This window comes from Accipiter gentilis, chromosome 1, assembly GCF_929443795.1.
Source record: "Accipiter gentilis chromosome 1, bAccGen1.1, whole genome shotgun sequence".
NCBI classification, from domain to species: domain Eukaryota; kingdom Metazoa; phylum Chordata; class Aves; order Accipitriformes; family Accipitridae; genus Astur; species Astur gentilis.
Window position 1 is genome coordinate 47,046,143 of NC_064880.1, and position 26,510 is coordinate 47,072,652.

The 26,510-nt window shown below is 39.5% G+C and overlaps 1 protein-coding gene across 1 annotated transcript in view; it reads right to left on the reverse strand.

The window, feature by feature from the left end:
* The window catches only part of NCKAP5 (NCK associated protein 5), a 394,263-nt gene that overhangs the window by 259,690 nt on the left and 108,063 nt on the right, over positions 1-26,510 (reverse strand). Inside the window, exon 3 of the mRNA XM_049805372.1 lies at positions 4,926-5,003. Coding sequence (XP_049661329.1) covers positions 4,926-5,003 — 78 coding nt within the window. The remainder of the gene's footprint in view (positions 1-4,925; positions 5,004-26,510) is intronic.

Sequence of the window (26,510 nt, forward strand, 5' to 3'; positions counted from 1 at the left end):
GCGGTTTTCATTCACAGATAAGACAATGGCAGTGCTTTTTGTGGCCTGTAACTACATCTGCACTGCTCACTGAACCATCCAAATCTACAGTCAGCTAAAGAAAAGCACATTTGGCCAAAAATCAGATACATTTTTAATTGGTATCCTAATGCGTATATTCAAATACTAATCCTTGGTAGAAATGCGTATCTGAAGCAGTATTGTGAACTCTTGTCACGCAACTTAGTAGCCTTATATGGTTTTTATCTACATTTTTGTGTGAATTTTTTCACACATAAAGTCACAAATCAGAAGCCTCGGCTTTAGACAGATATATATAACGTTATAATGTTAGTTGGAAACGTCCGAGTACCTGTGGTGGCTGAATGACTCCTAATTGCCAAACTCAGTTCTGCTCTGCCTTGGCCAGCCTCACCTCCAAACACTAAGGAAACTGAAAGGAACCCATCAGTGTTTTCATGGATTTTACAAATTTATCATATATATCCACTTCTATATCCAGCAGCGTTGTAGAGATTTTAGCAAAAAAAACCCCAAACTACCACTACTGCCACCCCCCAAAAAACCCCCAGCAAAACAAAACACTGAGAAAGAGGTGAGAGGCAGATGTTAGTGGCTAATAGCACAAAACACCTTTTTCCTGGCTTTATCCATTGCCAAGATGGTGTGACAAGACAGATGGATCAAGAAGCAAAGAGGGAAGCCTCATGCTCTTACAAACCAAATTAAACCAAACCAAACCAAACCACACCACACCACACCACAGCACAGCAATCTCTGCCTGCTGATCATGGGCTACAGCAACAATTTTGGAAGATAATTCATTCCAAATACAGTCTATAACTCACATCAGCATCATAGACCAGAGGCAACTTTTGTTATCGTCAGAAACTTCCAGAAAGGGTTAAAATGGAGTTTCAGCCCCAAGACCTGGCTGCTTTGACCTTAATTCCCCTTGGGCCAAGGTACTAAGCCCCTGACAAGAAAAAGATACTTGTGCAGAGCATGACCTTATTTAGCTAGGGTAGCATTTGGGTCTTTTCACAGCCTTCATTACTGTAATATCATACATAGGGTTTTTCATTTGTTTGCCATGCAACTTATTCCCCTAAGATTAGTCCTTTTCTAGTCAAGCAGTTTAAAGCTAATCACAGTTGTTATTTTAATCTGTGCTCACCATTAAGAATTCTTGGAGAGCTGTTTTGCTTGTTAGCAATTATGGTCTCCCAATGGAAGTTTATGATTACAGCAAAAGCAACCTGTTTAATACTTGGCACCTCTTTAGTATACAAGCATTAAACCCAGGAGCATAGAAGCATGCTAATGCTGGTGATGAAAGTATAGCAAATCTATTTAACAAACTCTGTTTTTAAAATACAGTGTTGGAGAAATGCCATGCGGTCCTCATGCATATTTGTGGTCCTCCCTCTCTTGTGTTTTCATTACTGTAATAAGGTAATACGGTGCTGTCGATCCTTCATTCATTTATTATATGATAGTCATCTCTGAAATGCAGCATACCCTCATGCTTTCACCCAGACAAATGAAAGCTTTGGTCCTGGTTCCAGTAGCACTAATAATAAAATTCCTTTGAAAGGTCTAAAGAACAGGGTCTGACCCTTGCATATTTTTAGGCAAGCATCCTATGTTGAAATACAAATTCTTTCTGCTGTTAAGGGAACTAGTAATTGGTGTCACTGATCTATGTGTCAAGACTTAAAAATTATGATCTACTGTCAAGGTCAATTAGCAAAGACTGCAGGAGCAAATTTCTGCTTCTCATGTTGATTGTCCATGTGATTCTGCCATAAAAATTATGCATAGTAATACACATTAGCTGAATTAGAGCATTAAATGACTATGTGAGAAACAATACTGCAGGGGGATCCCCCACCCCTGACCCAGTTCCGTCCTATTTAAAGTTATTTCCAGGCAGGATAGGGCAGAGAAATCTAAAATAATCCAGTGTTCTGGTTCAAGCTGATACACTGAGATGCACAATCAGTATTGTGCATCATCTGCAGTGATAAATGTTGCTGATTTACATAGGCAGAGGTCAAATTTGTCTCACGTTGGATAAATTTGTTTTGTTCAAACTTGAGAAATGGGGGAACCACTGACAAGCCACATATGCTATCGTTTTCGTCATTCTTCATGTGAAAATAATTATAGTAAAATGTTCAGTGTAAGAAAAGCTATGTTAAAAAAGTCTGCATCTCCACATACTAGTGAGGTGCCTTCACTCATCGCTGTAAAGGTTTTAAAGAACAAAACATCTGAAGCTGGACTAGAGGTCTTTTTTAGTAGAGAGCTATAAAACGTGACCTAACCATAGTTCGTTCTCCTGGGACGGCAATTACAGCAATAAATGTTCCACAGCAGATGCTAATGCCGTGTATAAACAGTCGTCCTCTAAAATGAAAAGAAATTTTTGCCCCCACATGTCTTTTAGGGTCCCATTGTACGTGTGGAAATGTAAAGGAAATGTAAAATTGATATGCGCACCATGACATCGGCTTTAGTCTCCTCTGTCTTAGCCGGGCCACTATAAATCTGTCCTGGCTGTAAGTAATGCTGAAGGAGCTAAATGGTCAAAATTTGTGTCTGTCTTTTTTATTAGCTCGCCTAGAGTAAAGTAGGGGTTATCGGTCAATGTCAGGTTCAGCGCCCAGTGACCCACTGGGTTAAAATCGTGGTAGTCACAAATCAAGAGCATAATGAAGTCTGAGAAGAGGGCTATGCTGATTTATTAGGACATCTGTCTGGCTATAGACAGCCTAGTACTGCCCCTGCGTAGTGCAAGCTATTAGCATAATCCTCACCATGAAACATCTTAGAGATTCAGAAGAGAGAAATAAAGTGTTCAAAGACGAACGGCAAAACCAGAAGGGTATCTTGTAGTGCTCATGCTAAGTCTTAACTTTTTATGCCAATACCCCATAAAAATAATATTAAAAATAAATTAATATTAAAAATAAATTACTGTCTTCAGTTTTCCAAAACCACTGAATTTTCAGAACACATCTGAATGTCTGTTCATAATAAAATAAAGTCACTCCCCCTGCTACTTTTCAAAGACTTTTTCATCTTTTAATTTTTTATTATTCATTTATATTTAACCACGGTAGTGTCATCTACATATAATGTTACCACCACCTTCATTCTTACAAAAATAATCTACTGAATTCTGTAATCTTAAATGTAAACTTCATTTTTTTTGCCAATTATTTTGACTATTTTTAAAAGAAAGCAGGAACACAGACTTTCTGAGTTTTGCCTACAAGACTTAGTCCACATCGTAAATGCTGTATGTGGTAAATGCTGTAATACTACTTTATATCCTATAGGTTGAGAAGTTTGTGAGATGCATACCAACTAGTACTGTCATGTGCAAAGCTACTTTTCTTTTTTCTACAGGAGAGGCATTCAACTGAAAAATCAGACAGATCGTTATTTCTTCCTTGATCAGAACTAAGGTGAAATAGGTTTCAATCTATGAAGATTAAACTAGTCCCTGAAGATTACTTTATATTTGACTATGTATTAATAAAGACTGTCACCACTCGTAAAAAAAAAGTTCGCCTTCAGAAAAAAATGTTAAATATTGCATTTAAAAAAAAATATATGGCTGTGAATGTTGAATGAGTTTCATCACTGGTATTACTCCATTTCCTCAGTATTAAATGTTATCTCAGGTAGGAATTTAGCTGGTAACTATAAAAATATGAGATAGTGAGTAGTTAATAAATAGATACTGAATACTTCGAAAATACGAAGTACAAGCAAACGCTGCAAAGTGCTGTTATGCAGACCAGCTGTGATAAAAACAATTCTATACAAATGGAAGAATTAATTTAAAAATGATCAAGAGATAATTAACTCATTAAGGGTGTGAGAATTCTCAGGCTGCTGAAGATTAGATAATTTCTTGGCTATCGTTACCATTTCGTATCAGAACAGCCCTGAAACAATAGCTAGTGAACAGTACTGCTGAAATACAATAAAGAATCTGTAACATTTTCGCCATCAGGTCACAATTACGAATGACACTTGATAAATTTTGGAAAGATGCAAAGAATGCACAACCTCTCCTCCTACCTAATGAAGGCATCGACAGTAACACAGCAGCAAAACCACAGAAGTACAATATGTAATAAAATTGCTGTTGTAAAGAGGAAACTATGTCTGGAATGAGGTGAGCACCTTTTTGCAAGAGCAGACGGCCTCCGCCTGGGAGTACACGACATTTACTAGACCAGACGAATGCATGGAGGTTTGCAAGGTCCTATAGCCATTGTACCAGAGGGACGCAGAGTTTGAGGAGATCTTCAGAAGTGCTTGTGCAGTTATTACATTTGCTGTAGGGCAGGGTAACAACACCCACTAGCTGCAGACTAGCATGTAGAAATCACCGCTTTGCTTAAACCAGAGTTAAGTCTGGGCAGCCTGCACTGAGCAACATGAACAGAGAAGAAATAGAAAATCTGGACTATCAAGATTACTGCAAAATTTTAAAACCGTGTTTATCTTGGATTCAAAACTCAATTTCTAATGCTGCTATGCTGGTTTTTTTGGCTATAGGTTGTGTGCCATTCAGTGAAAACACTTATATTCAAGAATATAAGACCATTTCTTAAATTCAGTCCAATTAAAAGAATCTGAAGTAGAGTTAGCATCCACTGCTTAGAAAATTAATCACGAGGAAATCTGTGCATGTGTTTAACAGCCCTGATTAGCAAAGGCAAGATTCAACTTGTATGTGATGCCCTACCTATTTCACTTAGGTAAGATTTGCTCGTCTACAAAGAATTAAAAGGTGGAGAAACTGAATACCCAGTAATTTATTTGAAATCAAGAATGAAAACTGTGGGGTGCAGTATTTTTTCCAAAATAGCAACATAAATAAATAGGTGTGTGCATAGTACTTGCCTCCATAAATTCCAGCGTTGTTCTTCCAGCTGAGTCACTAAATGCTCTATGTATTTGTTTGAGTCCATATATTCCTAAATGAAAAATTATTAAAAGGTTAGTTTTTCAATGTTCAAAGCATTTGTAAAATTTTGAGTAAAAGACAATCAGAGTCAGTTTGTGAAGTTCACTTTCATTTTGCACCCAAGGTTACCCCATGTACACAGAAATCACAATGATGTAAAGATCTAGATTAAAGCCAAATTTGGATTCCTAGCAAGTGAACAGGGCAGTAGCCCAATACACTTTTCAGAGATTATTTGAAGGGAAGACAAAAGGCAGTGAGGATATGCAAGCAGCAGAAATAAATTAGAGTACATATAAATACATATCCATATTGTAAGCCCAGAATTATCTTCCCTGGCTCCAGACTGAAAAATAACTTCTCAACAGTGCAGTCACTGTTTTGGTGCACATTTTGTTTACTTTAGGTATAAATCAAAGTGAACTGAATATTTGACTCAAATATTTATTTCATGGATGGTATGAAAAATATTATAGCATGTACCCTATTTGAAAATGAAACTATAACTCAGCTCCTATATAATTTTCCAGTTCAAGTTTTGCAGATGCTGTAACTTGCAATATCAGCTATATGAAAGCTACTGTATTTGTGCCTAGACAGGATTTCTGATAAATAATCATGATCAGATGAACAATTCGGATTTTTTTCTTATTGAAGCCTATTTTTTAAATTCCATGCAAAGAGATGATGTTTATTCTCAGCAGAGAAATACATCAGTAATAGAAATATACCACTTCATTTCTAGGAGGAAGGCAACTTCAGTGTTATTTATATAAAATAGTTCAGAATGAAGCCATAGAATAACATGTGATATAATATGATATATTCGTATGACGGCCGTACCAACACAGCCACATTACTATTATTCTGAAAACCTATCAGTAATAATATAACACTCTTGAAATATCTCACCAAAGCAAAAATATGTTTCAAACCTCACACTTCAGGAAATAGCAAGTATTGGAGTACTATACAGAAAAGAATCCATCTTCACTTTCTGGAGACAAAAGCTCTGCTTTTATAGCTCCAATTTTTTAGCTTTGGGCTCATCACAAAACCACTTCACAGGGTTCTTCTTTGTATTAGGGGTTGTTTCTCTACTATTATTATTTATTTTGTGTACGAATATGGATTTTTGTTGCAAAGTAGTTGGTTCTTCTCAGCCATTTATCTTCATGACCAGGAATATGAGATAGGTGCCACAAGGACAGTACGTCATCATGTCTTCTCAAGGCGAAGATACATGTTAGCTGATTTTAATGATCATAATTTATATATAAGTGTACATTGTTATTTTTCAGGACTGGAGTTGTTCTAAGTGATTCTGTGTTTCTGCCCACAGCAATTATTTTCTTGTTCTGATTAAGAGAGAGAGGGAGGTTCCTCAAAGGCTATTGTGACACAAAGAAATGGTCCCTGGCACAGATGGGAAGGAAAAGTAAGACGCTGCTCCTGAGGAGCCTGGGCAAATGCATCTCAGCTGTATCCTGTTCAAACTGCCTTGCTTGAAAACCTTTGGGTATTGTGAAACTTTCCATCAAACTCTGTGGTTGCCCCAAGCTTAAATTTTAATCTAACTGCTGTAGATAGATGTATCTTGCAGATGTTACTTTCAGAAAACATTAAGTGTAAATCCTGAGAAACGCCATGAACTTCAGTGGCATTAATATAGCTTTTGTACCGGTTCTCTTTAGATTAGACACTGGCATCAGCATCGGCTCTTACCCTCCCAGTTACTCGACTGAGTTGAATTTTACTTGGAGTACACCGTGTCAATTAAGCAGCAAGCTTCTTCTAAGCCAGTACAAGTGAAGTCATTCTGTAATACACATGTATTACGGTTCAGAAAAAATATACTGTACAAGTGTATACTGATGATTAGTTGCAGTTGCAAGTTCTTTAAAACAAGCTGCCTTTTTTTACTTAATAGTTTTTACGACAGTGAACCTGGTATAAATTATTATTAATACCTTTACATCTTTTTAATGTAATATTAAACAATATTCCTGATTTATTCATCAGTGCACTTTGCCCTACAGGCAAGGATAGGATCAGCAGTTTTATTCTGCATAATTCTACCACGATAATGTAAAAAACTCATTCTGAACCAATTTTCTCAAAAATATTGTCTGGAAATAAAGACAATGGGGAAGAAGAAAGCAGTGTGTTTATCCTCTATGGCTGCTGCCTTAATGTTAAGTTTTTCCTGTGGCAAATCAGAAATATTATTCTATTTCTCTTTGAAGACCTGCAACTCAGGAGTATGTAATCTGTCAATGTGCAAGAGTGATGTAAAAAAATAAACCATGATTTGATAGAAACATTGTGATTAGAAGTACCTCTGTTCTTCTATGCTGCTATCGCACATTCATGTGCAAGCCGTGTCCAAAGCAAGCCATCTGCTTCAGACAAGGTCTCTGTTCCCAAGCCCAGGTTTCTGCTCTTTTCTGTTATCATCTATCCCAGTAAGCCAAATTCTGCAAACCCTGGATCTGAACCCAGTATTATCAGGTTGTCAACATGAAGCAAATAGCAAACAGTCATTTGAGATTTAGAGCAACTTTGTGATTTAGAATAACGTGGCACATTCAGGGAAAGCATAAAATGTGAGAAAAAACGCATAGTAATCATACTTGTTTACAGTTGGACTCGATGATCTTAAAGGTCTTTTCCAACCTAAATGATTCAATGATTTTATGTTCACAAAGACTATATATACAATTCAGTAAAGTACTGACATTTCTCAGTACCTAATAGATCACATCGAGAGGAGTAATACAAATATTTTGTAGCTTCCTTGGAGCTCTGTCATACAAATACTTGTACCATGTGGGCTTTGAGTAGAACGGCTAACTGTCGAGTCTGAAAAATTACACGGGAGTGTCATTTTCTGATGTGAGCATAGGACTTCAGGGGTTTGCATTATTGGAAGGAGGATCCAAATGACCCACACATCCATAAGAAAAATACCTTTTCCTTATGAAAACAGAGACAAGATCTAGTAACTGAGTAAGGATAACAATCTTTTAGGTACACACGACTGGTACTTACACTAGATACTAATAAGACAGATCAATCAAATAGGAGAGAAAGGCTGGGAAAGCACAGTACCCCCAGGGTTTCAAAAATGGCTTATAATTCTGCCTCTTCCCACTAGAAGGCTAAACAGTGAGCACCTGCAAAGCAGGAGTGGGCAAGGCGGTGTAAGGCCAAGTCTATATTTCCAAAATTATGCAGCATTTTTAATCTGAAGTTGGACGCTCCAAATTAGTGTATTTTTATAAATCTGGTGATACTATATAGCGCTTGTGCCAGTTGTGGAATTGCCATCCATGCTGTTATTCACAATTGGACTAGACCACGGCAGCCTTAGCTGCGCTGGCTCTGCTTCAAGCCCTACTCCAACCTCCAGCAATTCCTCCCAACTTTCAGGATTACTGAGGAGTCCATGATTAAAAGAACAAAAAAAGATTCTTTTAATCCTTTTCAGAATAATGGGTGAAACCTGTCCCCTTTCTTCTCAATTAGTTAACTTCCAGCCAGGAGGATTTCACTCCTCCATCTATCCTCCTGTGATGGCATATAACTGCACTGTTTTAAGGAAAAAACCTTCTGTAATATGTTTAAATGCAGTAGAAAATCTTTCTAACAGCTGTGTAGATTCTGGCATCCCGGAGGAGTTGGTATGGAAATGTCACATACCAGCTCATCTAATTTAGAGAGCATTAGAGAATTGCTTTACCAAAATTGTCACTGTTTTGAGCCGAAGCACAAGACTACAAATATACGTAAGTATGTTTTTTGACAGAACTGAATATCTAGCTTTGCAACGCTTAACTGTTCTGCTATTTGGTTTTTTTTTTTTCTTCTTTTCTTTGTTAGCTGGATGGTTGTCAGGAAAAAAAGGGGAAGAGAAAGGAAATGAAGTGCCTCCACGGAGGCCCAGGATCCACTGCTCGGTATTTTGGTTGGTTATGTGGGTATTTGTTCTGGCATATCCATGTTGTTGTGCTGGGCAGGGTATCAAAAATTATACAGCGCACAGAACATTTTCCCATCCATTGTTACAGAGCAAACCCTTAGGGCAACCTTAGGCTTATAACACAGGAGTCCCTCGCTGGAGGCTGGAGGTGATAAATTTAAGCCAAAGAAATAGCACGTAGTCTCTGCCTCTCTTAAGGAACTTGCACAGCTTGGTATCAAAGAGAGTTTAATGAGCTTAGCAATATGTGAAAAGGATTAAGGATACAGTCGTTGATCCAGCAAATCACTTGATTACGTACTTAATTCAATAGGGCTACTCATGTGCTAAAAGTTAAGCATGTGCTTCGGCGCTTTTACTGGGCAGCGGGCACTGGGAGGTGGGCGGCGTTGTGGTGGGACTGGGCCATCCTGCAGCAGGGATGCCCCAGCTCTCCAAAACCCACACGCCTCAACTGGGCATGCGGGGAGACGGCAGCTGCCCTGCCTGCCTGCGTTTGCCTCCTGCCGCTGCTTTCCCTGTCCTGACCAAGCTCCCAGCGTAGGACCTGGGTGCACAGCTGAGAGGCCCGAGTTGCGCAGAAAACGGGGAAATTGGGAGAGAGACTAGGCCGGCACGCGTCTTCCTGCGGGCAGGCTTTGAAGCAGGGCTGGGAGGTAAAAGTCATATTCAGCCCTGCAGAGCCCAAAGCATCCCATTCGCCCCCCGGCACATCTAACTCCGCTCCTGGTCCGGTTGGGACGGACACTAATGCAGTCCTCTTCAACACCACCCCTTGACTCTGCTAATATTTGTATTTGAAACCAGACAGGAAAGCATCAGGAAAGCATCAGCATGGATTCGGGCTCTTGTGCTTCACAGAGGAGGATGTTTGTCGTTGGGGAGTAGAGGAAAACACCGAACGATCGACCTGATAAATGCACAGAGAAGTTCCTATGAGCACCTGGAGCCGTCCAGCCCTGGAGACAGGGAACTACATAGAGAACCCACAATCATCTGTTACATGTGGAAAGTCATATTTTCACAAGGAAAGGTTATTAGAAATCAAAGAACAACAAAGCTGTCTGCAGCCAAACAGCAGACTGTTGCAATTAGGAAATAATGTTAGCAAAGCAACAAGGGGGACATCTAAGCTGTTACACGAAGTGCAGAGACACAAGTCATCTTTGAAGGATCTTGGAAGAGTGCCCAGGGGTAAAGCTTTAGATCTAGGGAGAGTGCCTTCAGAGAATATTATAACTTTTGTAAAATATTTATTTTTGTTATCATCCTGCTGCATAAACCTTTGATAGAAAATAGGCTTTCTTCCAGCAGCCCAAGAGGACACATATATATATATATATGTATTCTTGTCTGGACTATGTTTTCCGCATATCTGAAAGCATTATAATTGAGGATTTGAGTGAGCTGTCTGTTATACATTACTCAGCTGCACACCAAAAATAAATCAGGTATAAAAAAAGATAAAACCTCTTTGGATTAGATATTTTTGTCACTCCCTTCGATACCACACCTGGCTAGACTGCTCACCTTAGGTGCTAAATAGCAATAAAAGCTAAACCATGTGGCTTAAGAAAATATGATCTTTTAAAACTGCCATTATTGCTGATTTATTCTTTTCCTACCTGATTTCAACATGTTATTTTAATTGTCAGTTTCATTAACAACTAGCATGAAAGTGCACGTTTAGAGCCTCTGCAATGGAGCAGAAGGCTGGCAAGAGCTCTCATGCACATACTGTGGAATTACACCATTATGGTAAAAACAGTAATGATTATTTTAATAAATATGTTGAGCAAATTTCTTAATTGTTCAAAATCACTTAAGCCTCAGTGAACAGTTCATATTACATCTCAGCTGCAGTGATTAAAACTGATTTACCGACTCATCTGAAGCCAGTTGTTTTTGTAAAAAATCAGCTGGGTTTTCCTCCTGCTGCTGCTTGGCTTCCGCTTTGCACCCTATTAAATGGCACTATCCACAGATGACGGCAGAGTTTAATAAAGCCTGAAATAGCACAAGCTCATTAGCTAACAGACAGATTCTGCGCCCCGTGCACTCTGAATCCAGGGATGCAGAGCTAGTTCACAGAGGAACACTATCCAGATTCGCAGCTGTCATACAGAGCCCCGCTGCATTTGAATTTTTGCCAGTTCGTCCCCAAAGAAGTACAAGCTCTGGGATAATGACGTGGGTAGTCTGCTACTCAGTGACACCTGATGTTCGTGTTCTTCCCACGCGGGGCCATGGAGAATGCTGTAGTTTTACGTTATCTTCCGCCAGCTTATAAAACCTTCTGTTTTCCAGTAAGACATTTTCTACAAGCAAATCTCATGGCTCAGGCAGGCATGTGGAGGAGAGGTGCACGCACCAGTCTTCTGCGAGGGCTCTTTCCCCGGCTTAGTAGATCGTAGCTGGAAGGTGAAGAACAGATTTGGCAAGAACCACCACTGCCGTTCAGATTTCCAGATGCTTGGCTGGTTTCGGTTGCTCACCCTTTAAGGGTTACAGTAGTTTTACATGTGAGTTATACAACCTACGTGGGCCCTGACGTGATAACTAGATCATAGCAGGTAGGAGGATAGCAATGATGCTGGACTTAAATTCTGGAAGAGGAAAAGCGCAAAAGTTGACTTAATTGAGGTTAATTACATTAAAGGAGATTTGCAGTAAATCAACGAAGTATCTTGGTACTGGGAATGAAGGAAAGAATCCCAGAGCTTCCCAGCTGCTACTCCGTGATGCTAAGCAGTGAAACTAAAAAGACAAAAATATATGTTTCAGCTTTCCAAAAGGAAGCCTGATGACAGATTAAGGCAGAAAAATAGCAGACCTCTTTTCAGCTGGACTGAATCTGCTGAATTCCACCATTTTTGATAGAAGTGAGTGCTGTAATATCATAGGACGCTGCAAAATTCATAGTAATACAATATCGTATCTCCCTTATAAGACCTTTGAAAGGAATGCCTGCTGTCCTCTAGCAAGAACACACAGTTTCAGTTCAAAGGTACACGATTTCTCAGTGTCCTGATTCCTCACCAAAACCAGATGACTGAACAGAGGCCACAGCAATCCTTGCAATGTCACTTAGAGGCTGCACGTCTGTAACCCAAGCCATTAGGATCAAGGTTAAAGTAATGGAGAAGCTCCAGCAGATGCCCATGTTTTCCATGGCCATAGAAAATCTCGTACTGGATCTCATGTCAGTTTAATACTCCAGCCCCTAGCTTTCAAAGCAGTTAATGGTTTAAGCAACAGCTGGGTTAAAGGACAAATGTCAATTTATACAACAGTGTGATAGCTGTCCTTTTTCAGGGCAATGAAACAGAGCCCAAGATAAAGTAGGTGAGTGTTAGGATAAATTCCTAAGATCAAACAGATAGATGAAAATTGTATTTTACAGAAGATAGGCACTTGGACAGACAATTTCGAGCTGGATACATTTAAAAATATGTGCTTATTTGACAGACTGGAATATTTTTTAAAATAAGATAGGATATAAAGTAAGATGGTGGGGAGTACAGTCAGAAACCGAGATGATGGATGAAATACAAGAGGAAGAGATAACTGAAACCAAAAAGAAGGACAGCAGGAGTGAATAAGTACAGTGAACATGTCTAGAACTTGACAGACTTTTTTGTACAAATACCTTTTATTCCAAAAATTTAGCATTCCTTGGGCCTAAAAGTCTCTGTGCAAATAACAGGCTATGGATGTTTTGTCATTTCTACTAAATACTAAACAAATTTTTCTGTGGCTGCATAAGTAAAGGAAACTGGACATTTTGTCCAAAATGCTATTTTTAGCTGATTTTCTTTCCCTGAAAGAAGTATGAATCAGTAACAGCAAATACAAAGCATTACATGGAATTTACTAGAATTATCTTGAAATAGAAAAGGATGCTATCATATCAGAAAAGTTTGAATTTATTAGACATCCTCTGAGTCATGGAGCTTTTAACACCAGTTAACAGCTTCATTGAATGATACACCAGAGCTACACCCTGTTACTGCAAGAACAAAACCCAAGATCATACAGAAGTGTGTCCTACAGCATCAACAGGTGGATGCCCTTGATTTGTATTTGGGGTCAAATCAGGAGATCCTTCTGGTAATCGGTCTGCAGAAAGGCCGAGTGTCCACAGATCCCCATCTATGCTGAGTGTAGCTCGCTCTCAATGAAGTTCCAGCAGGCTGGTTAGGGCCTGATCCTGAGCAGCAGGCAGGGAGCAGGAGCAGCAGCAGCAGCAGATGCAGATGGTGGTGCAGATTATGGGCTGCGCTCACCCGCGCTAGTCCCAGAGAAACGAAGAGCACCGATAACTCTTTGAGCTTCTAAACTACCAAAAAAATCAACAAGGCCATTGCAGCAGCCAAGAATTTCAATGGGAAATGGGGAAACCCTGCCTTTTTGCTAGGAAGAGGAACGGATATGGACGAGCAGGTTGCACCACAGCACCCTGCCTGCATCTCCTGGGCAGGTTTGGGGCTGCTCTTCCAGTTATCTCGGCATATGGAAAGTTCTTGTCCTCAGTCAGTATAAAACCTCTCTGTATAGTGAAATACAAAACAAACATAAAAAGTGAAGCTTAGCATAATGGTCCATGTGACAGTTCCCAGTTGTTTGAAATTATTGATGACTATATGTAAGTTAAGGAGATGTCAGAGGGACAGAAATGTTTATATCCCAGCAATTCCACAAATGAAAAGGCGTCAGTGTTATTTAGAGCAATAGGAATTTGCTATATAGCTAAAGCAGACATTGAGAGAAAAAAATAAAAATGTGCAAGAAGATGTGCAGATTTTATGAGTTTGCTGCTACGCAGTCTGTATGTTTACATGAAATAATTAGCTGTAGTCTTGTTTATGTCAAATCCAATTTACATTAATAAACTTCACCCAGCAAAGACACTGATGCTGTAAGAAAATGCCCATAAATGTTAGCAGCCATAAAGATGCAGAGTAAACACTGGAGCATTTAATTAATCAATTTCTGACATTACCAGGTAATTACAATTTCTGATTCATTTCTTGGATGTTTTTTATGAATGTAAATCAACCACAGCACACAGAAGAACTGCTGGTTGGAGGCATTTGACTTATGTAGACATATGGCACTTGCATGTGACTCACACTGACTAAAGAAGACAAGGAGTTACCACAAGGATAGAAAAACATTCATGGGATCTATGGCAGAGTTTGGGAAATCTAATTCTAAGGTTATTACAGACGTTTGGGATTCACAAATAAAGACGCTTCATTCTCGGAATTTATGAGACTTGTTAACTTACTTGGAATAACCGCTATCATCCTTCCTAACAACAAATACCTCAGGACCTGAAGTTTTCTACCATTTTCTTTCACTGCTTCATTATCACTTGTCCTCACAATTATGCTGGCAAGTTCTGACAAGGAACAAGGTACACACACACAAATCAAGCGTATCTTCATGTCGTTTTATTTCTACTTAAAACCAAATTAAATAAACAAGCAGTAGATGCTCGTTAGTTTAATCATTCTCTTATTTAAAGTCCATAGCAAAAATATAATATATATATATATAAAATAAATAAATGTAAGCTAAAAATTCAACACAATGCTATAGGTATATCAATATGATGATCCCAAAATGCATCCAAGCATCAGTGGGCAAAACAAAGCAAGAAAAAGTTCTGAGGATTTCCAGCTTCCATCCCCTGCTCTAAGGACAAGGGTAACCCAAGGTTTAGCAAAACCCAAATTATTGACCCTTTAGGGTTTGTACGGATGGAAAACGGAGAAACTGGAGATGAGTAGAGAGAAGGCGATGCACAGCACTAGGTGCTGAGAGCTCCTTTCCAGACAGGTCTCACTCTCTTTCTCCTGCCATTCCTTTTTTGCCCGCCTGCCACCATGCTCCGCTGTAGCCACAGACTTTTTCAAACAGAGGAGGGAACTTGTTATAGCACATTTTGAAAATTACTCTCTGTGTCGACGGCTCTGCTTGCAACACCTCGCACACGCATATCTATAGTCAAGAAAAATTTCTCTCGGCGTTAAAAATGGAGCAATGCTCAGGAAATCTCAGAAGCTGCTTCCAGCACCCTGCCTCTTCCTGGTCTGCTGAATTCAGTGCAACTACTCTGACTCGCATCCGCCTAGCTCAGCTGTGTGGTACACTACCATATACACACAGATAAAGGATGGAACGTGCAAATAAATGTGCTCCTAAGCATCCCCCCTTCATTGGTTTGCTTTTTCACTCTGTGTTTGTATAGAGAAAAAACCAAATGAATCAGAAGCTAGCACACAAATATACCTATGTATTTTTATAGTTTTATTATAAGCAAAGCAGCAGCTGTGCTCTCAGGGAGCGCTGTCAGCTCACGTTCTACCTGAAGCACATTTATTGTCAGCTGTCACTACCAGGGCTTGCAGCTGGTTCAGCTTAGGTTATTGATTGATTGTAGGACACAACGGAGTCTAAGGCATGAATCAGTTGTAAACTGTTGCCCAAATCACACTCTTTCTTCAACCAAAATTCCCACTAATTTCCATGAGATATTCAAGAAAATAAAAACATCCATAAATGCAACAGGATTGGCCCTGCTTGTAGTTATTCGTGCAAATGAAAAAAAAAAAAAAGAAATTTCTAAAATTTTCAGTGTATTTTCTTGTAGGTAACAATTCAATGCATGTGAGGAAGCTAACCTTCCCTGGCAGTTCTGCAAAGCAGGTCTCCCGTAAAGAGCTCTGATCCCAACTGCAGCAGCTCTCTGACAGCCCCCGACCGCGAGCTCGCAGTCCCAGAGCAGGACAGGCAAGAGCACCGTGGAAGCTGACTTTCTGGGGTCGGGGGATTAATCGTAAGAAGTTTGGCATTTCCTAAGTGGTGTACAGGCTAGACAGCATCATGTGAGACTGGTTGGAGATAAACTTTAAGTATATCAGGGATTTAGTGAAAGTGGATTTAGTGGAAGGAGAATGTTCCACTTTAATGGTAAGCTGTAAGCAGAAAGTTCAGTAAAGTCCCAGAAAGGGAATAAGAACTGGAACATTTGTGTCAGCAAACAGCATACAAGCATGCATTTATGTTGTGTAGGCCTGTTAAATACTTAAGCCAAAGCAGTGCCTTTAGTTATACCCACTAATTCTTGGTAGATTCTGGGTGGAACAGAAAGCACAAAAGCACTGAAAGCACAATTTCTTGCCGGGCTGCAACTCCAACCCTGCCATCCCTGCCGATGCTATAAGCGCTTACAGACGTACGTATCAGGCTGGGACGGTAATGGCCATTAGCTGCATTGGCAAGATTAGAACGTACTTGGACTAAATGGGATGGGAAATGACACAACAGAGTGCTGCTTGGTTGCAGTTCCCTGCAGACGTGGATTTTTACATGAGAGCGGTGCTCCAGCTCTTCAGTTGGCCTCAGTGGCAGGCGTGCTGCAAGCGGCCGTGCAGCAGCCTCTGTGTCCTTCTGAAAGCCAGAGAGAGCTGTGCACCAGCCGAGGAAGGCGAGTATAAAAGGTTGCTTTGACGGAAAGCCGAGAGCTAGAGCCATGCTCCCGCAGCGGCTGTACCGCATGGAGAAGGATCTAGGGGGACAGCCTTTATTGACCCGGAGTCAGAAGTGGAGCAGGGAGATGATGCGCTTGGGTGAATATGGATGCAAATCGTTGAGTTTAACGTGTAGGAGTAACTGAGCCTAACATAAAGGTTTTCATAAAGTAGAAATTGGTAGGTTTTCCGCCTCGCTTATGTTCCAAACAAAGTAAAAGTCCTTCAACTCCTGCATATAACAATTGTATTAATAATCATTATAATCTTGTGCTTTTATAAGTGGTCTAACACATTATTAATGTTTTGTTGACTGAACGCTTGTAACTTCAGCATGCCATGTGCAGTAGATGCTAAACGAATATAACAACATTACTCAATTTAATGAGAATCTATTTCCTTTTCATAAAAATTAAAGTGAACCTTTAATTTCATTCAGCATTTTAGAATTCACAGGTACAATGCGGTACCAGTGAAATCAAAGCTGTAATTTAGCTCCTGGTTAACACTAATAATTTTTCTGCAGTTGAATATTACTGCACTGAATTGCAGATCCATCTCAAATGTTATGTGCCTAGAGATATTAGTTAGAGTTATTGCAAAAACATTCTGTTTATTCAAATAAGACTGAAGCAAACACAAACTGTAGCATGAAAGCCTTGAAAATACTTGTTTAGATAAATATTCATTGGCGGCTGCTACACAGGATATGTAGTGACAGTTCAGATTACATGATAGCTTTTTGGTTTATACACTATCTTGCCAGTTAGCATTCAAAAATGTAACTTTAAAAATGCCCTTAATTTTATGTGTGAAATAGCAAGTGATATACTTAGCTGTCCATGTCTCTTAAACATGAATCTTTTAATCCACAGGGAACTTAATGTGAATTAACAGTGAGAACATAAGCATAAACCTTTATATTTTTGCTAATCTAATTTTCGTCACTAACTGCGGCTTACTGGAAAAGTTCTTTACAATATTTAACTGAATTACATTTTAAAGACCTTTATCATCATCAGCCAGAAAATCTATGGTGACAAGTGATGAGTCATGTTAGTGTACCTGCTGCTCTACTGCTGACTTTGTGATGTTTCGATACTGCGTCTCTCTCTTAGGAAAGAGACATATACACAATTTCCTGCAGAAGCCTTGGTTCTCACTGGTCTGAGACACAGAGGATGAATTAAAACAAAATACCTATCAACTGTGTACCTAAAAGCATTTTTTTTCACACAAAGGTGACATCCCGTTTCCTGTGTGTAATGGTGTTACGGGTCAGCTTCAGCGGGAATCATGCCAGCCTTGATGGAATTAACTGAGGGCATGTCAGTCTAAAACGAAGACAGATGAGAGATACACAAACTAAGAAGTTTTCTCCTCTCTGCTGTTAATGGGTGGGTGTTAGAATAATTAGACAAAAAGATTTTTAAAGGCTGGTTTAAAAAAAGTGTCATTTGGGAATACTAATTATTTTACATAAACACTCTGATACATACTGACCTCTTGCTGTCATTGAGCATTTGTCAAGCATCTCATGTTTCTGAGTATTCAAAACCAGTGGCAATAATTTATATGCAACAGAAGCATTGAAGTACCGCCTCTGAACTGCGTAGGTGCTCCATGCATGAATCACAGACAATTTATTGTATGATCCTTGCAAGAGCTGATGATTTAGCCTAATTTCCATAAGCCTTAAAATGTTTGCATGCATACTCCAGATTGGAAATATTGAGCTTACATTAAATCACAGGAGAAAAAAACCCCTAACTTTAAGAAACTTCAAAAGTTAAGAGAGATTGCAGCCCAGAAAGTGCTAAAGAATAAGGTATGTATTCCCTTTCAAATCTTGATCATCTACACTGACATGCATTTCATACGTATTATTACGGCACAGGTTGATTAGTCTTGAAGGCTCTGCCCTGTCCCAGGGCTTAGGCAGTGGCAGAGCCCCGAGCAGGCGGGACGTACAGCGGCGGTGGGGCAGGTCTCGCAGGGGTCCAGCTCCCACGGGAAGGTTGCAGGAATGGTAGGAACTTCTCAGATCTCACTCCTCCCATAAAGAGAAGCCCACTGCCTAAGTATGGTTTTAAGGTGTCACAGACATCAAGGTAGCCATAAAACTCAAGCATTGTACCCGCTCAGGCGTACTCGTGTAATCTTGCGTGTCTTTGCTGTGGAAAGTGCTGAGCATCTGCAAGTCTCATTGATACTGCAGAATTAAACTTATTCAGGGGAGGAAAAGCAATTTTCAAACTTCAGATACAGTCCTTAATCATTCATTTAAAAAGCATTTCCACAGCCATCAACTTGACAGTATTTAAATGAAAAGACTCTGAAAATCTCTTGTTTTCCAACAGGAAATGTTTTTAGGAATTGGCATTTCACAAGTATAGAGAAATTTACAGTAATCGCATCCTGATGACAAGTCTAGGAGAGGATTTACATCTAACGGGAACAATCTAATTTATCTGCATACAGTAATATCCAGTGGCTATTGTGAACATTTCATTATCAAGGAAATTAAAGACAACACAAGAAAATTAATGTTTTAAGAGAAAGTCGTATGGTCCATTTAACTCTCCTTTTGACTGTCCACATAATGTAATAAGATAATTTGCTTCTTTTCATATGCCTGAGTAATAGAAATAACACTTTCCATAAATCATCTACAAAAGCTTTAAGAACAAAAGCAAGTAAGTCAGTTTAAAGCTTTCAAATTACTTCTATATAAATGCATATCATGTGTACTTCAGCAATCCCCCTCTCAAAGAAAAGGCCCTTACACTGAATAATAACCTTCCTCCTCTTCTCCTTTCCGTTTCTGTTTGGATATCAAACATCCTCACCGCACAACAGTACTATCCTCTGGTCTTACGGGACTCAATGGAAATTTTTCACAACCTCAAGTGTCACAAACTCACTCTTTGGATGTGGAGGCGGTGGCACGCTATGAAAGCATGGCAAACACTCCTAGCAAGAGGATGCCTCAACGCTTCATGGCTGGAGACTTGTAGGGAAGCGCTCAAAAGTTTTGCTGGTGAGCAGAGCTATTTCTCTTGTCTCACCTCCCTTTTCTTCCAAGCGTCCTTTGTAATTCTGAGTCTTGTAAAACCAAATTGTTCAAGCAGAAGTTTTTGTGGTAGCAGTGAAGGAATAGGGCTTGAAGAGAGAATGCCTCCTCCATGCACCTGGGATGTGGCTAAAACAGCCTCCCTGCAGAAAAGGCCCTAGACCTGGCATCCCAGCGAGTTCTCCTGCTGTAGTCCCTCCCATTGAGGATGCTCAAGGTAGGATTTCAGGTTATGACCAACCCTGCAGTGCTCACTTAAACAAGCATATCTCAGAGCTTGGTATGGCCTGGGTCTATCAGTCCAGCCACTCTTGCCTGTGTCGCTCCAGTTGTTGAAGGGAGAAGCACAAATCACAAAGGAAACAAAAGAGCATGGCGTTAGATGGGGAATTTAAACATCTAAAGATGCAGACAGGCACCTAACGAGATTTTAATGAGAATGTGCTCATTCTGCTCCCTTGGAGATTTCTGAAATTACCCTAGACTTTTGGTAAATTTTCAAAACTGTCTCCCCGTTCCTTCCTATGTATCCAATTGCCTTGCTCTGCTCTTTCTGAGAGAGGGAGGGCAAGGAAGCCCAGCATATAAATTCCTTTCCTTTGATACTTGTATTCATACCGTGTAAGGTAAAAAAACCCTTCCTCTGTACATATTTGAAAGACACAATCATTTGTGTGGATAGCTGAATTCCCCCTTATATTACTTTGCATTCACGCATCAGATGCCTGGGGCCAGAAGGACTTACTGAATATGAAAGTATCTGTCTAGCCACAAAGTAAATATGGTGCATGGGGAGGATTAGGACAAGGCAAATGAGTCTGCCATTTCAGACTGCAAAACTTTGCAGGCTCTCCTGCAATGCCAAAGAGCAAAGAATGTCACAGAGATGACTGGACTGATCTCCATGCTGGGGGAAACTGAGTCACCGAACAAGTCCCATTCTCTGAGTCATTCTGGCAAGACCGTGGCTGAAAGCAAGATGTCCTAAGTCCTTCCAGTCCTGTAGTCTGATTACAACCATCTCCCTAACTTGACATCAGAAACATGCCAAGTATGCATGTGCATTATACATACTCACATGCACATGTAAAAAAAATAAGCTCATTCAAAAAGCCTGTATTTAGTTAGGATCCAGTGACTTAATCTTATGGTCTTGAAAATTGGAGAGGCCCTTTCCAAAAGGGAGTTATGCAGTCAGCTCTAGCGACGTCTCAGGGACAAGTCATTTTTTGCTGCTTTGACAGATTGTACTGCCTATGCTAATACGTATCAGCTGATAGATCGCAAGCCATACTGAATTGTTTTATCTTTTAAATTTTGATGAAAAAGAACTTTAGATTATTTGTCTCCAAAAATGCTCCTGATTAGAGCTGCTTCTTTCAAATCTAATACTGAGTGATTATAATCAAGGCAGAGTTTTCTGCTTTCCAGAAATCAGTAATTATTCATTTAGCTATAATTAGTGCTACATGGGGAAAACCTTTCTTTTAAAAAAGGCAGCATTCAACTCTTAACAGATATAGTACATCATAAATGTAGCTTGGAGTTGGAGTAAAGCAGAGACGTACTATTCTCCTGGGAGATCTGAGGATTTCCTCCTCATCTAATTTTAATTTATAGCACTGACATGCTATAACTGCTTTATCTGAAAATAGTTACGCACACCAAAGATATGAGACACATACTAATATTCACCAAGAGGAAATTATTGAACATGACTGCAAACTCCAGAAGTATTTACTAACTTATAATCTATATGGGAACACTAATTCGTTCCACAATGATTATTTGCATGCCCTCAAAGCTTTGGGAAAATCTGCAAAACAGGCTGCTTTCCAGTGGATAGCACTGCAATTCCAGTGACACGGGAGTACAATATTTGGCTAGATTTCACCATCTCTACCACCAATTTACATTATTATTTTCATCAGCAGGTACTAGCTCTCAGAGGGACAGTGAGACGTGGAGCCCAGCTATACTGCTATCCGAAGGCACCCTTCCTGCCTTGGCCATCCCAAAGTCGGAGGAAAACCTCAGTCTAACTGAGTTTGCAGATAGGACTGAGTTTTGAAATGAGCTCCAGGTTCGGGGTCTACATGAACCATGACAGAGAAAGGGATGCAGTCAGATATCGATGTCAGATATTCAGTAAGAGAGGTAAAATATTATTGCTCTCAATTCAAATGACAGAACAGCATGTGTCTGCATTGCCAAATGTGCAGAGCGGTGTCAAAGCCCTTTCCACGCTCATCCTCTCTCTGGACCAGCCCGTGGAGCTGCTGTCTGTACTCACGCCACCCAGGACACACACATTCTCCCGGCTCGGTCGTGGTGTGCTACCCAGGGCAAGAACAGCAAGGAAAAGGAACAATAAAGAGAATGGCTCACACCATTCTGTGAACTTGGAAAATTTCAGTTAATTATTAAATAGTATCATCTGGGGACTTGCAGCTCATGGACAATAAACTTAGACATGTCAATTAATGCTTTAATTTTGTGCACTTAGAGGCTTGCTCATGCCTGCAAATGGCTTTTCCAGGACACGACTGGCGACGTTTCCCCACTTCCTTGTCTATTTTTCTCCTGTTGCTCCTGTTATGACTAAAAGCAGCAGGATTATATTTTTCTCAGTGGGAAATGTGTCACCTGCTGTTGAAAGGAAAGCAATTATTGTGTCCTCGCTAAATCTTGGGCCTATTTGTGTAGAGCTTTAGAGCTTAAAAATAGAAACATCCTGTTCTGTGCCAGTGTAAGTGGTTAGGCGCTTTGGAACCCCAGCCGGGATCCCCCTGGATATGACCTTCAGCGCCTGTTAAGCCCAGGGAAAGATGCCAAACCTGAGTGCCTTTCCCAGAATTGTGTCTCATCAATAGAAAGTAAAAGTGAACGATGTGATCTTAGTTCCTGCACAGGACACCTCAAAACATGAAGTTGTCCGTCTCCCTCCTTACTCCAGGAGTCAGATTCCACTTTTCAGCTTTACTCAAACAAGATTTATGTCTGCCCTGCATTTGTGCAGTTGTTTTCACTCCTTTTGTGTGTTTTTATATGACTGTAAACCTGTCTGACAAAGGGACAGGTATTTTATTTGCACACTGTCAGATGCTATTTCTCTGTGCAATCTCCTGTTATCAAACAGAAAAAGTCTTGTAATCAAAATGGGAGATAAAGCAACTGGATGTTTACATTTGCAGCTGGCCAAAAGCAATAAAAGAACCAAACTCACAAAATGTGTGTATTTATGTGTATATACACACACACACACACACACAAAAGGATGTATAGGCGCATGCTAAGAGACGGTAGCTTTTAAAATGCCAAGTTTGTTTCCCATGAGTCTGTTGCTATTTAGAAAATTTTTTTCCACAGAAATGAAGAAAATGCATATAAATACTTGAAAGAGAAAGAGCACAAGTATGACTAAATTTAAGAAAAAAATAATCTTACACTAATTATGAAAGGAAGTTTCTAACACTACTGATCACTGTCCTAGGATCTAGGGAGGTGGATCTAGAATCACTTCTAGGGAAAGGATCACCTGCCTCAGTATCGGGCATCATTTCAGGTAGTAAAAGAAGTGTTCTCCATGTTTACTACTGTATGATCCCAGCCAATAATAATAACAGTCACGAAGATCTATTTTCTGTAACACAAGTTAAACAGCTACTTAATATTTAAAATAGGGATCATCTACAAACACATTTAGGAGGTACCATCTATGTAACTGTGGTATTTTGGAAGAAAATATACCTTTATACCTATTCTCATTTCTAACAAAGCATGCAAATGCAAGCTGGAAAGACATTTTTTCATATGAAGCACTAAATGTAGCAATCATATTTATAGAGAACTGTCTATAGGCATTTTTAAAGCATCTGTCTTACGTTGACTATGTTGGAGGGACCGCAAAGGTCTATTGTCCGTTTACTCAGACAATAATTATACTGATACTTTTGCTGTCTCTATATCTTAATAAAAATGGATATCTGAGATTTATCGAACCCAGTTCATCTACTCCATTGGTCCTGTCTCTGATAATGGCTAGGCCCAGCTATTTCAGACAAAGGTATATGAGCCCTAGGAAAAGAATAGATTAAGATAGGTTAAAAGGGACCTCTGGGTTATCTGGTGGAACCCCCCCCACGCAAAGCAGGATCAACTTCAAAGTTAGATCATGTTAAAGTAGGTCATATCCAGCCAATGTCTCCAAGAGTCCACAGCCTCTCTGGGCAACCTGTTTCAGTGTTTGATCACCCTGATGGTAAAAATTTTCTCCTAATATCAAACCAGAACTTCCCTTCAAGCACCTGCTGCCCATTGCTCATTCTTTCACTGCGCAGCTCCAAGAAGGGACTAGCTCCATCTTTCCCATTACCCTTCCCTTAGGTAGATGTAGACAACCATGAAATCTCTCCTCAGCCTTCTCCTCATACTCCTGAACAAACCAGCTCTCTCACCCCCTCCATCTGCTGTCCCAGGCTCATCTTGGTGGGCAGCTCTGGACCAGCTCCAGCATGTCCAGAACAGACCACTAAGGAACAACTGTGCAAGATGGTCTCCTCCGGCTTCCCATCAGCTAGGTGGCTCTGGCTCTGAAGCACACAGCTTCCTATTTGTTCCTCAAAACGCCTATTTTATGTTAAGTAGCTGTGGATATACTTAGAGACATAAGAATGTCTAAATCCTAAAACTACATAGCTCCTGAAATCTGTGGTAAGTAATGTAAGATGAATTATGTATTAAAATCTATGTGTTTACAATATATTTTCTATCACTTTTCTATAAATCTTGGATAGAGCCAGTTGACATCAAAACGCACACACACAAATTTTCAATGAATACACATTAGGGATATTTACCCCTATGCAAGCTAGCGCTGAACAGAGGGATTCAGAGAATCGTATTCACATAATAAATTAAACATCTTCCCCAGTTCAGGAACAGTATGTAGGCTGCTCCTTCAACAGCAACTGAGAACTAGTCACCTATTAACTCTGCTGCTGAAATGCTATTAGCTGTAGAGATAAAACCACTGTTTACTTGCTGATGGTGTTTGACAGGATTCAGAAAGGACCTGAAGTGCTACAATCCTTCTCCAGTTCTGACGGCCACAGGTGACGTGTATTACCCACTACACAGTGCACAGCATGCATAGTATGCTGCAACTTAGCATTTAAATTTAAGTATGTAACACTGAAATATGCAAGGAAAACTGTATGAAAAAAATATCCCAAATTCTATTTGCAGTGTTTTGTATTACTGACAGCCTTTTCTCTGTTTTGTTTTACTATGAATGTACATGGTGCTCCATGTACATTCAATGTGTACTTTTCCAAAGGCACCAATTCTTGCTGGCCACAAATTAAGTTGAGGTGAAGAAGGAACATTGTATAATAGAGTATATACAATATTGCCCCAGCTTCTCCCTTTCTGTACCACAAAATTAAATATCATGCTTTAATATAGTTTATTACTAGGAAAGACAGAGGAAAATTGCCACGCTGAAGAGCAACTTTCTGTTCACCTAACTTTGACAATGCTCATATGTTTTACTATAGAATTTCTGGTCAGAAGCCCAGAAACAGATTGGTAAAAAACAGAGGGTACACATCACAGATCATGTTTTCCTTCACATGATCTGCTAGAAACAAGGGCTTTTAGCATTTGGCCAAATTCAAACACTCTGGCATACGCATAGGTAACTGTTCAAAATTGCAGCCCATGAACTAGAATGGTATTTAACAGCTTGACCTATAAAATCTTTCCTAAGCTGTGACTTTGAAAATAAATACAGCATATGGTCTGTGCTGAGACATACCAAAAGATTCAGTGATAATATAAACACAACAAGGCTGGGTGCTCCCTTTCCAAATAATTTTGTCTATGAGTTGCCAAAATCTATAGCATATGGATGTATTTTATTTTATTTTATTTTATTTTATCTTATTAATTTCATTTCATTTAATTTCATTTCATTTCTCTTTTGTTTATCTTTTCTTAAAACACTCTGGAAAAAATGACTTTTAATTCCAGTTCATTATTACACCCGTGTTGTTCAGGGAATCACAGCCATCTCAGTGTGCCCTGTGAAAGTTCATGAGGTTCACTATGGCTCTTGAAATAGCACTTTGTATCCTCTACTTTCTAACTTTGTATGGCCTTCTAATGTTGAGTCACAACTAGTATTACAGTCATATCTACAACAGATTTGTACTGGAGGTTACAGAAGAGAAATACTATATTTCTCTTCTTTTCTCAGCTGTAGATAAAAATGGTACCAGAGCACTAATCCTTTCTACATGGGCAGATGGCCGTTTGATGTATGTACTCATCTACAAACAAAATTCAGAAATTCATTTGGCTTTATTTCCATTCATTATGTATTATTGGTCTCTCTTTATTTAACATCAAAAGTGCAAGTAAGAGGACTGCCATTCTTTATGTTAATTGTTCAGTTGATTACTCATGAATAATAACACTTAGCATTTATATAGTTCTTTACATCTCTGAATTACTTTATAAATCTTGGTTCATCAAAAAGTCTTAGACTTCTTACCAGAACTTGCTTTCTAGGAATAATGTCTAACTGAAAGGAAAAAAAACAGTGCCACAGTGTTATCTGTTAAATATTTAGTGGTTTGAGGTACCAAAGCAACTGAGTGCACGAGCTTTGACGAGGTTTTACATTTCAGTCACACGTCATAAATTCTTCTTTTCTGTGTACATCGAAACAAGCAGGCTACAAAGGGGATGAAAAATGAGAGAAAGAGTAGGGAAGCATTATGCCACTGAAGATTAATTTATTGAATGCCTACTGTTACCCGACTGCCCAGTACAGGTCAAATGTCAGAACAAACTTCACCTGCATCGTGGTCCTATCTAAGGCTAATTTCACCCACTTTTGAGGGTGAAGATGAGTCATGG